The 13,555-nt window shown below is 41.7% G+C and overlaps 1 protein-coding gene across 1 annotated transcript in view; it reads left to right on the top strand.

The window, feature by feature from the left end:
* The first annotated feature begins 2,689 nt into the window (after nt 1–2,689).
* Nucleotides 2,690–13,555, top strand: part of LOC125371650 — a 40,091-nt gene continuing 29,225 nt past the window's right edge. Inside the window, exons 1-3 of the mRNA XM_048384994.1 lie at nt 2,690–2,765; nt 4,559–7,173; nt 7,946–8,554. Of these exons, the coding sequence (XP_048240951.1) occupies nt 4,563–7,173; nt 7,946–8,554 (3,220 nt within the window). The 5' untranslated portion in view covers nt 2,690–2,765; nt 4,559–4,562. The remainder of the gene's footprint in view (nt 2,766–4,558; nt 7,174–7,945; nt 8,555–13,555) is intronic.

The following is a 13,555-nucleotide window of genomic DNA, read 5'->3' as shown; positions in this document are numbered from 1 at the left end:
TAAAACCTTTCATTTCTGCTGCCGATATTAAACTTGAAATTATATCTCCTTTCCGCCAGCTTTCGTCTCCTCCTTGGCAATTGGTACAGCCACAGGTGGATATTAACTTATCTAAACTAAAGAAGTCTGACACAAATCAATTACAATATCAACAAGAATACAATCAGTTAAGGTGTGACTATGATACTTATAAATCTATTTTTACTGATGGATCCAAGGACGGTGATGCTGTTGCCAGCGCCACCGTCATTGGATCCAGAACTATATCAACTAGATTACCGGATAAATCTTCAATTTTTACAGCTGAATCAAAAGCAATATTAACTGCTTTAGAATATATAAATAAACAATCTAAACATAAAGAATTCATTCTATTTTCAGACTCCTTATCCTGTCTTCAGGCTATTAGCAATAATTCGTGTCAGCATCCCATTTTACTCGATATCATAGAACTACATAATAACCTTGCGACTGGCCAATATGACATCGTCTTTTGTTGGTTACCCAGTCATGTTGGAATTGTTGGTAATACAATGGCTGATGCTGCTGCAAAAGCAGCACTCAACAAATCTGTGACACCACTTCTGATACCATACAGTGATTATAAACCTGTCATTAGATCTTACATCAAAGATCTAATGCAGAAGAAGTGGGACACCCAAGTGGGTATAAATAAATTACATGCAATAAAAGCAAATATCAGTTATACCTACTTGGGTTGTCAGTCCAGATTTGAAGAGGTCATTTTAAGACGATGTCGTATTGGCCATTCCCGTTACACTCATGAATATATTTTAAAAGGTGAAGATCCTCCATTCTGCATCCCTTGTGATGAAAGAATCACGGTCAAGCATATACTGCTTGACTGTGTTGATTTTTCCATCACAAGGGATAACTATTTCAAGGTTAAATCTATGAAGGATCTTTTTAACACTATTAGTTCTCATTTAATTATTGCTTTTTTAAAGGAAATTGAATTGCTCCATAAGTTTTGATTGTTCTGTTTTGTAAATAAATAAATGCATCTTATAATTGGTTGAACTAATCAATAACTGAGATTGTTAGTGGCTATATCCTCGAAGGGGGTTAAAGTAGTGTAAAATTATTGTCCCCCTTAGAGGGTATGTAAGACCACATCTTTCAAGGTATATTTATTTCTTCCACGCTTTTAATAGTAGTATATGTGTTATTTTACTGTTTGGCTAAATTTGTCACTCGTCGTCAACAACTGAAGGGATGATGTAAATCCGACTGGGGTCCATGCAGGTAGCAAAAGTACTGTAAGTCCCCATGGTCCCCAGCGCGGTGATCAACCTTCAGTTGGTGGCGATCTATAGCCTGTTTTTATAATGTGTTGTTAAATGATTAGTTAGTTCTCAAGTTTTACTTGTTCTCAAACTAGTTTTACGAAATTCTGTGATGTTCTAGTTATTGTACTGCTCTTTGTCAGCAGAATTTTATATAGTTTAATATCTATTGTTCATATCAAATTTTGTTTCGTCACGATATGGCTGAAATACTGCCGATGTGACGTTAAACTTTAACTCACTCACTCAGTTGCTGGTAGACCTGGTGTAGTACAGGGACATCTGACGTTATGCACTCAGTTGAGGGTAGACCTGGTGTAGAACAGGGATATCTGACGTTATGCACTCAGTTGCGGGTAGACCTGGTGTAGAACAGGGACATCTGACGTTATGCACTCAGCTGCGGGTAAACCTGGTGTAGAACAGGGAAATCTTACTTTGGGCTCTCAATTACAGGTGAACATGATGTAGTACAGGGACATCTGACGTTATGCACTCAGTTGCTGGTAGACCTGGTGTAGAACAGGGACATCTGACGTTATGCACTCAGCTACGGGTAAACCTGGTGTAGAACAGGGACATCTGACTTTGGGCTCCCAATTACAGGTGAACATGATGTAGTACAGGGACATCTGACGTTATGCACTCAGTTGCGGGTAAACCTAGTGTAAGGCTTTTAATTAATTTAATAAAACTGTGGCTGATCTCTGTTATAGAGATCTAATTATTGTTCACCACTGTGATAGTGAGACACATGCAAAACATAGGACGCGATTTAGAGGTGCGTTTTACAGACGTAAACGTTCTTTAACGTCAGACGTTTGTTGACAACACTTTTATTCCGTTTTAATATGTATATTTCATGCCCCCCTACGCTTTTCTTCATAATTTATACTATTATAACAAAGAATATTGAAAAAAATACTATTATAATATGAAAGACTCTTAATGCAGACCAGCATGCATGGTTGATCCTGAACGGTGGACATTGTTGGGAAGAACTCTCCTGTAACAAATTCTTGTTGGTAAGGAAACTGGACATGGAGGCTACTTCATTGCATTGGATGGTCAGGCTCGGTGGCTGGGCTGATTACTTTCCATTGTAGAATGATGTATTATCGTTGAAGACGTTAGATTGTGACACTCTGGTGCTGACAAAACACTTATTTTGTTGTAGGTGCCTTCTTGGATTCCGATGAAACACGGAGTAAAGGTAACCATTGTGTTGTTAACAATATGTATCCACTCTTTTTTGCTAACGGCACTGATGCAACAAGGTATATAAGTAGTTGTTAAATATATCATTACTTATAAGTATTGTGGTAATAGTGCAGCCTTGGGGATGGTTACATTAGGTCAATGTGACATGATGCTGATACAACTGCGCTCCTGTTGCAGGGAAAGAAGAGTTGCACCTGAAGGATGTGACTCCCCGTCCTCCAGAAGGACAATCTAAAGGTGAAGCTGGTGGTGGTGGCAGCAGATGCGATGCTGCAAAAACGTATACATATGTTGTTGGTTGGTTGGTTTGTTGTTTAACGCCGCATTCAGCAATATTCCAGCTATATGACGGCGGTCTGTGAATAATCGAGTCTGGACAAGAAAATCCAGTGATTAATATCATGAGGATCGATCCACGCAATTGGGATCAATGACATGCATCAACCAAGTCAGCGAGCCTGACCACCCGATCCCGTTAGTCGCCTTTTACGACAAGCATAGTCACCTTTTACGGCAAGCATGGGTTATGCTGAAGACCTATTCTACCCCGGAATCTTCACGGGTCGGTGAAACTGGTGGTGGTGCAAGCAGAAGCCATGCTGCAAAAACGTATACATATGTTGTTGCATGCCAACTGCACAGGAAGAGAGTTGTTGCAGGGTGCAACTTTTAACAGGACAGACTTGGGGGGTCAAATTGTTGCTAGATTATAAAGAACTGATGATGCATTGTCTTTTTCTTGTGTACCACTTTTGCATAAACATATGCAGTCGATTGTGGATTGTGTATAACTGTTGTACAAAGATATAGAGCTGTCATTACAATGTGTATAGTTGTTGTGCACAGGCATTGAACTAGTGCTGAATTAAGTACAACTGTTGTTATGGAATCACATATGTTGCTATGTACACACCTGTCGACATCTGTTGACTATTGTTGAATTGTGCACAGCTTTTGTATTAGGGTTTCAACTGTGTGGAAACAGTGTGTAAAGCTGTTGTTGAATTGTGTACGGCATTTGTATTAGGGTTTCACCCGTGTTGAAGCATTGTGTACAGCTGTTGTTGAATTGTGTATGTCTTTTGTATTAGGGTTTCACCCGTGTTGAAGCATTGTGTACAGCTGTTGTTGAATTGTGTATGTCTTTTGTATTAGGGTTTCACCCGTGTTGAAGCATTGTGTAACAACTGTTGTTGAATTGTGTATGTCTTTTGTATTAGGGTTTCACCTGTGTGGAAGCAGTGTGTACAAATGTTGTTGAATTGTGTACGGCTTTTGTATTAGGGTTTCAACTGTGTAGAAACTTTGTGTGTACAGCTGTTGTTGAATTGTGTACAGCTTTTGTATTAGGGTTTCAACTGTGTGGAAACTTTGTGTAGAGCTGTTGTTTAATTGTGTACAGCTTTTGTATTAGGGTTTCACCAGTGTGGAAGCAGTGTGTACAGCTATTGGTTAAATGTATACATCTAATGTTGCGTGGTATAAATAGCAGGATGGGTGTTGTACACTATTATCATCTATAGTTGATATTGATTCATGAACACATGCTCATGATCGCACAATCGACTCTGCTTTTAGTATAGATATGAACATGGACAGGGTTTTGTTGTTTTTATCTGCAGGATAGGGCATATTTTTATATAATGTAAGTGATACAGCTTGGTTTGTTAATGTTGCTACACTGCGAGAATATAGCAGCGTGTCGTCATGTCAGCTTAGTATATGTGCATGACACTTTATTCATTTTATGTACAGGCCAAGATTACTGCTGAAATACTGAAATAAAAACATTTCCGTTCACTGTGAGGTTGCAAGCGTTAAAATGACCTGTCCAATTCGAATAGGTTTGAATATAAATTACCGACATACACAGTCATCAAACCACATTTTGTGTATGTGATTTTGTATTCAGAAGAAGTCAATATGTAATTTATGTGTGTTTTATATAGTTTTAGTTTGTTTAATCCACCCAGGCAGAGACGAATTTCATTAATGCTCAAGTGAATTAGTTTTTCTTATATTTGTTTTAGCTGGATGCTACCCTCCTGGTATAAGGGTCCCTCCTCCGCCGCTCCCACGCATATAGCGCTTTTGACAGTACCTGGACCAGCGTCTACTTTATTAGCAACTGCACTGCACCTTGACCAGCACCTACATCTACTTCCTTACCAACTGCACGACACCTCGACCACCACCTACATCTACTTCATTACCAACTGCACGACAACTCGACCACCACCTACATCTACTTCATTACCAACTGCACGACACCTCGACCACCACCTACATATACATCATTACCAACTGCACGACACCTCGACCACCACCTACAACTACTTTATAAGCAACTGCACGACACCTCGACCACCACCTACATCTACTTCATTACCAACTGCACGACACCTCGACCACCACCTACATCTACTTCATTACCAACTGCACTACACCTCGACCAGCACCTACATATACATCATTACCAACTGCACGGCACCTCGACCACCACCTACAACTACTTCATTACCAACTGCACGACACCTCGACCAACACCTACATCTACTTCATTACCAACTGCACGACACCTCGACCACCACCTACATATACATCATTACCAACTGCACGACACCTCGACCACCACCTACATCTACTTCATTACCAACTGCACGACACCTCGACCAGCACCTACATATACATCATTACCAACTGCACGACACCTCGACCACCACCTACAACTACTTTATAAGCAACTGCACGACACCTCGACCACCACCTACATCTATTTCATTACCAACTGCACGACACCTCGACCAGCACCTACATATACATCATTACCAACTGCACGACACCTCGACCACCACCTACAACTACTTTATAAGCAACTGCACGACACCTCGACCACCACCTACATCTATTTCATTACCAACTGCACGACACCTCGACCAGCACCTACATATACATCATTACCAACTGCACGACACCTCGACCACCACCTACAACTACTTTATAAGCAACTGCACGACACCTCGACCACCACCTACATCTACTTCATTACCAACTGCACGACACCTCGACCACCACCTACAACTACTTTATAAGCAACTGCACGACACCTCGACCACCACCTACAACTACTTCATTACCAACTGCACGGCACCTCGACCACCACCTACATCTACTTCATTACCAACTGCACGACACCTCGACCAGCACCTACATATACATCATTACCAACTGCACGACACCTCGACCACCACCTACATATACATCATTACCAACTGCACGACACCTCGACCACCACCTACATCTACTTCATTACCAACTGCACGGCACCTCGACCACCACCTACATCTACTTCATTACCAACTGCACGGAACCTTGACCACCACCTACATCTACTTTATAAGCAACTGCACGGCACCTCGACCAGCACCTACATCTACTTCATTACCAACTGCACGGCACCTCGACCACCACCTACATCTACTTCATTACCAACTGCACGGCACCTCGACCACCACCTACATATACATCATTACCAACTGCACGACACCTCGACCACCACCTACATCTACTTCATTACCAACTGCACGGCACCTCGACCACCACCTACATATACATCATTACCAACTGCACGACACCTCGACCACCACCTACATATACATCATTACCAACTGCACGACACCTCGACCACCACCTACATATACATCATTACCAACTGCACGACACCTCGACCATCACCTACATATACATCATTACCAACTGCACGACACCTCGACCACCACCTACATATACATCATTACCAACTGCACGACACCTCGACCACCACCTACATCTACTTCATTACCAACTGCACGGCACCTCGACCACCACCTACATCTACTTCATTACCAACTGCACGACACCTCGACCAGCACCTACATATACATCATTACCAACTGCACGGCACCTCGACCACCACCTACATATACATCATTACCAACTGCACGACACCTCGACCACCACCTACATATACATCATTACCAACTGCACGACACCTCGACCACCACCTACATCTACTTCATTACCAACTGCACGGCACCTCGACCACCACCTACATCTACTTCATTACCAACTGCACGACACCTCGACCAGCACCTACATATACATCATTACCAACTGCACGGCACCTCGACCACCACCTACATATACATCATTACCAACTGCACGACACCTCGACCACCACCTACATCTACTTCATTACCAACTGCACGACACCTCGACCACCACCTACATCTACATCATTACCAACTGCACGACACCTCGACCAGCACCTACATCTACTTCATTACCAACTGCACGACACCTCGACCACCACCTACATCTACTTCATTACCAACTGCACGACACCTCGACCACCACCTACAACTACTTCATTACCAACTGCACGGCACCTCGACCACCACCTACATCTACTTCATTACCAACTGCACGACACCTCGACCAGCACCTACATCTACATCATTACCAACTGCACGACACCTCGACCACCACCTACATATACATCATTACCAACTGCACGACACCTCGACCACCACCTACATCTACTTCATTACCAACTGCACGACACCTCGACCAGCACCTACATCTACTTCATTACCAACTGGCACTCGTGAAGAGCAACCTCCTCGTGGTGAGTGCTGGGTAGCGCTAATAGCTCTTCCCCCGTGTGGAACCGGGGTAGAATATTTCCACAGCACCCCATTGCTGGTCGTAAGAGGCGACCAAAGTGGGCAGCCCGTTTGCCGTGGGTTGCGTCCCTGCCGTGTCGGCGGAGGACGGGAGTCTGGTAGTTGAGGGCACTGGTTCCTGGAACTGTGTTCCTTTGCCCAACACACTACTTCGACCCTTACTTCGCCTAGGCGGGTGGTAAGATGGGCCCGGTCTTATCAATCGGCTGGTCATGCCAGGCCCTGTGCGTAATATTGTAAATGCACACCTGTGTTGTATTTTGATGTATATTTTGGTCTTGGCCGTCCATAACTTGTGTGAATTATCAATTTTGGATTGAAAAATTGCCTAGAGTCTTACGCCAGAAGGCGGTGGCTCATGGGCCAATCTGGCTATATATCAACCTCTAGGTTCTATGTGACTTCAGATTACTGTCAAGGGCCGAACCAGCCTGACTTTAAATTCTGTTTGTCAAAAATAGCTACCTATGTTTATATTGCTTGAGTATAACACCTTTGTAACCCTGGCGTTGTAGATTGGTTTCCTCTGCAGCATCGCCCTTGTTGACACTCGATGGCGGGTGGGGAGCAGAGATGTCGAATTACATACTCACACCATGTCTCACAACAAATCCCCTGGTTCTTTCAAAGCAAACAAACGTCGTCATGTCGATTCTGTTTCGTCTGACGATGAGGTTTCGCCTATTGTTGCAGATTCTTGGCCTCGATTCATTGTTATTGCATCGGTCGATGAAACTCCTTTAAAACTTAATCCGTTTGCCATATCAAAGGGCATCCAAAGTACTTGTGGTGAAGTGAAGAACGTTACACGTCTTCGTTCTGGTTCCATACTTGTGGAATGTGCACGGAGACAGCAATCTATCAACTTGCTGGGTCTCCAGCAGTTTGTTAACACGCAGGTTGCTGTCTCAGTGCACAGGACATTGAATTCTAGCCGTGGTATCGTGCGAGATCGAGCACGATGTCTTTCAGAAATGACTGAAGACGAGATTGCAGCAGAACTTAAGCATCAAGGTGTCACCGCTGTCAAGCGATTCACACGCAAAACAGAAGATGGAAATATATTAAAAACTCAGACATATCTTTTCACATTTTCAACTTCTACTGTTCCATCATCAATAAAAGCTGGATACTTTAACATCGGAGTGGAGGTTTATGTTCCAAATCCACTCCGGTGTTTCAAGTGTCAACGCTTCGGTCACGGGGCCAAATCTTGCACGGCCAAGACAAGATGCTCCCGTTGCAGTGGTCCTCATGAGGGCACAGAGTGCACAAATGAGATCAAATGTGCTAACTGCAGCGGTGAGCACTTGTCGTCCTCCAAATCATGCCCGATTTTCGATCACGAATCGAAAATACTAAAAATCAAACATACAAATAACATTTCCTACTCTGATGCTAAAAAACTACTTGTTCCCTCTCAGAGCACTTCAAATAGATTATATTCAGCTGCAGTCTCTTCTCCGAGTCAAGGTCACAAAATCACAATGAGATCCACTCATTGTCAAACTGAAATCTCTTGGGTCCACAATGACCAGATCATCATTGATGACGCACCTAAATTGTCTCCGGATAAGCCTTCAACAATGACGTCTTCATCTCAAACGGAAAACTTGCCAACTTCGCATATTCAACCAACTGAACCAGAAATTATAACGGAAATCGAATCAGTTCAGGGCGAAGCCCATCTATCTAAAAAACAGACCAAAAAGCAAATGAGGAGAAAGGCCAGAGCACTCCAGCACTTGGAGGAGCCTTCTCCTGACGCGTGCCCTGTAGCGGTTCATAATTCTTATGAACCATTGGACATGGAGGTCACTCCTTCTCTCCCAGTACATGGGAATGTTCCTTCTACTCGTTCACGTCTCCCGGTTGAACCTCCATGAGTGGAGCCACTAATTTAATACAATGGAATTGCAGAGGACTTAGGAACAATTTCAATGATCTACAGTTATTATCACAAGATTTTAAACCATCAGCTTTTAGCTTACAAGAAACCTACCTGAAAAATACAGATACATTTGATTTTCGTCAGTACAATTCGTATCATTCGTTTTCACCTCCAGGTGACAAGGCGACAGGTGGCGCTTCCATTTTGGTGAGGCAGGATGTCATCCATAGCCCCGTCCCTCTTAAATGCAACCTTCAAGCTGTTGCTGTCCGTCTGTCTTTACATATAACTTTCACACTTTGCTCTTTATACATTTCACCATCGTCTCCTCTTCAGCAGTCTGATCTTCAGGATTTGTTTGATCAGCTCCCAAGACCCTGTGTCATTATGGGTGACCTGAATGGGCATAACCCTCTGTGGGGTAGCACAGATACCAACAACAAAGGGAAAATCCTGGAAGACTTCATTTCAAATAATAATTTATGCATATATAATGATGGATCAGACACATATCTACATCCCGCTACTGGAACTTATTCTGCTCTTGATTTGTCACTCACAGATCCAAATGTATATAACGAATTTGAGTGGTCAGTCCACAATGATCTATGTGGAAGCGACCATTTCCCCACGATACTTTCTGCTATTAACCCGAATAATGAGCCACCTGTGTCAAGGTGGAATTTTAAAAGGGCCAACTGGCCATTATTTCAGACACTTTGTACTGACAAATTGATATCTGACATTTTTCTTAACGTCCCTGATCCTCTTCAGTTATTCACGGACACGCTGAATAATATTGCTGATGTAACTATTCCTAAGTCCTCTGTTAAACCACACATTCGTAAACCATGGTTTACAGATGATTGCAAACAGGCTAGGAAGAATAGGAGGAAGGCTGAAAAATACTTTCGCCGTCACCCTACAGTTCACAATTTCAATAATGTAAAGATAAATGGTGCCAAGGCTCGACGTACGTTCAAACAAAATCGGCGACAGTCTTGGAGAAACTTTGTATCAAAGATTAATTCCCGTACACCAATGACAAAGGTGTGGAACATGGTACAAAGAATCAAAGGGAAGGGTTCATATTCTGGCGTTCATCATCTTAAAGATGGTCATGGTCTACTTACTGACAAAGTGGACATCGCAAATAAGTTGGGTGAAACTTTAGCCAAACACTCTTCATCAGCCAATTATAATCCCAAATTTCAGAAATATAAAAATCAACAAGAAAAGAAAACTATTAACTTTAATTCGGATAATGGTGAAGACTACAATGAAGTATTTTCACTACATGAGCTCAATACTGCCCTAACGCAAGCTCATGATACCGCAACAGGAGCTGATAATATCCACTATCAGCTCCTTAAACATTTACCCAATCCATGTCTAGAAACACTGCTAAATATTTTTGATCATATTTGGACAACTGGACACTTTCCTCCTTCCTGGCACAATGCCATTGTTATTCCTATACCGAAACCTGGTCGGGATCATACTGATCCATCTAACTATCGACCTATTTCGTTAACTAGCTGCGTTTGTAAAACCATGGAACGCATGGTCAATAACCGTTTAGTATGGTTTTTAGAAACCAATAATCTTATTAACAATATTCAATGTGGTTTCCGCAAAAATCGAAGTACTATTGACCATCTGGTTCGTTTAGAATCATTCATTAAAAATTCCATTGTAAATAGCCAGCATGCTGTATCAATCTTTTTTGATCTTGAAAAAGCTTATGATACAACATGGAAACATGGTATTTTAAAAGATTTACACGACTTTGGTTTCAGAGGCCGTTTGCCTCATTTTATATCGCAGTTTTTAACGGACAGACAATTTCAAGTTCGTGTTGGATCAACCCTGTCTGATCATTATAATCAGGATCAGGGGGTTCCACAAGGCAGTATTTTGTCTGTTACATTGTTTAGCATAAAAATAAATAGTTTATCTAAAGTATTAAATGACTCAATTGATGGGTCTTTGTTTGTAGATGATTTTAATATCTCATGTCGTGGTAAAAATATGCGTACTATTGAACGCCAATTACAGTTGTGTCTTAATAAAATTCATAAATGGTGTCTTGAGAATGGCTTTAAGTTCTCACAGACCAAGACCAATTGTATCCATTTTTGTCGGAAATATAAACCTCATAAAGATCCTAAACTCTTTTTAGATGGCACTCCAATCAAGATTGTAAAAGAAGCCAAATTTTTAGGATTAATTTTCGACCATCATCTAACTTTTTTGCCACATATTAAATATCTAAAGACAAAATGCCTGAAGGCCTTAGATTTGCTAAAAGTCGTCTCAAACTCAAAGTGGGGAGGGGATCAGAAAACCCTTCTTCACTTATATAGATCTCTTATTCGCTCTAAGCTGGACTATGGCTCCATTGTGTATGCTGGAGCTTGTAAGAGTAATTTAAAAAAACTGGATTCAATCCACCATCAAGGATTAAGACTTTGTCTTGGTGCTTTTCGAACTTCTCCGGTTGACAGCCTCTATGTCATGGATGATGAACCTTCCTTAAAACACCGCCGTATTAAATTGTCTCTTCAATATGTTACTAAATTACGTTCGAACCCCTCTAATCCTGCTTATGACTCCGTTTTCTATCCCCTGTATGAAAATCTATTTCAGAAGAAACCGAAACTGATCCCTCCACTTGGAATCCGGCTCAAATCCCATATTACTAATGCAAATCTAGATCTGGATCTTATCTCTCCTTCTCGGCTTTTGTCAACTCCTCCCTGGCAGTTGGTGAGGCCAGAAGTAGACATTTCACTGACACGCTTTCTAAAATCTGACACAAATCAACTAGTATATCAACAGGAATATTTACAACTGAGAAGCAAATATGACACTCACCGTTCAATTTTTACTGATGGATCCAAGGACGGTGGCAAAGTAGCAAGTGCCACTGTCGTTGGATCCAAGATTATATCGTCTAGAATACCAGACAATAGCTCTATTTTCACTGCTGAGGCCAATGCTATCCTTACAGCCTTGGTATATATTCAACGACAGTCTTCATGTAAACAGTTCATCATTTTTTCGGATTCTCTTTCTTGTCTTCAGGCGTTAACTAAGGTATCTTCTACTCATCCGATTATTTTACATATTTTAGAACTATACAATGATCTTTCAACTGGCCAATGCGACATCGTATTTTGTTGGTTGCCGAGCCATGTGGGCATAACTGGAAATACCATGGCCGATGCTGCTGCAAAGGCGGCGCTCAACAAGTCTGTGACACCACTTCTGCTACCATATAGTGATTTGAAACCTGCAATAAGATCTTACATCCGTGATCTAATGCAACAGAAGTGGGACACCCAAGTAGACAATAAATTACATGCCATTCAACCCAATATTGGTTACACCTACTTGGGTTGTCAGTCCAGATTTGATGAGGTCGTTATGCGACGATGTCGTATTGGCCACAGCAGATATACTGATGATTATCTATTGAAAGGTGAGGATCCTCCGTTTTGCATCCCTTGTGATGAAAGAATCACAGTCAGGCATGTCCTGCTTGACTGTATCGATTTTTCCATCACAAGGGATCAATATTTCAGTGTCAAAACAGTTAAGGACCTTTTTAACAATGTTAATTCATATTTAATCCTTAACTTTTTAAAAGATATTGAACTAGTTCACAAATTTTGATATGTATTTTATGAATCGGTAGTGTATGATTATTAACAGAGATTGTTCGTGGCTATGCCCTTGACGGGGGTTGACGTAGCGTAAAATTATTGTCCCCCTGAGAGGGTATGTAAGACCACCTCTTTCAATGTATATTTATATCTACCTCTATTTTAACTGCAGAATATTTGTTGATTTTAATCTCTGGCTAAACTTGCAACAATCACCGGTAACTTTGGTAAAGGTGTAAATCCTGCTGGGGAACCATGCAGGTAGCAGAGGTACAGTAAGTCCCCTTGGTCCCTAGTATGGTGACCTTCACCTTGTTGCTGGTGATCTATAGCCCCATTTTTATATTGTGTCGTATCCAACTGTTCAAATAGTTTTAATGTTCTACAACTAGTTTTAAGTCAATCTGTGATATACTGCTAGTTATTCTACTGTCCTTCGTCGACAGTTTTTTATTAATCTTGTCCAACTCTTTCAAGTCACATTATGGCTGAAATATTGCCGACGTGACTTTAATTAAACTCACTCACTCACTCACTCATTACCAACTGCACGGAACCTTGACCACCACCTACATCTACTTTATAAGCAACTGCACGGCACCATCACCAGCACCTACAGTGGTCATTCTCGCTAACTTGGATGATGCATGTCATTGTATCCCAAAAAACATGTGACAGGTGAAGATCGATGAATTATCTCTCTCTATTTGTGTGTAGCATTGGTACATTATCTAAACATCCCAC

The sequence above is a fragment of the Haliotis rufescens genome, unplaced genomic scaffold (assembly GCF_023055435.1).
Source record: "Haliotis rufescens isolate VD_foot unplaced genomic scaffold, xgHalRufe1.0.p SCAF_53, whole genome shotgun sequence".
NCBI classification, from domain to species: Eukaryota; Metazoa; Mollusca; class Gastropoda; order Lepetellida; family Haliotidae; genus Haliotis; species Haliotis rufescens.
The sequence above is the reverse complement of the archived record's forward strand: the minus strand, read 5'-3'. Positions and strand labels throughout refer to the sequence as shown.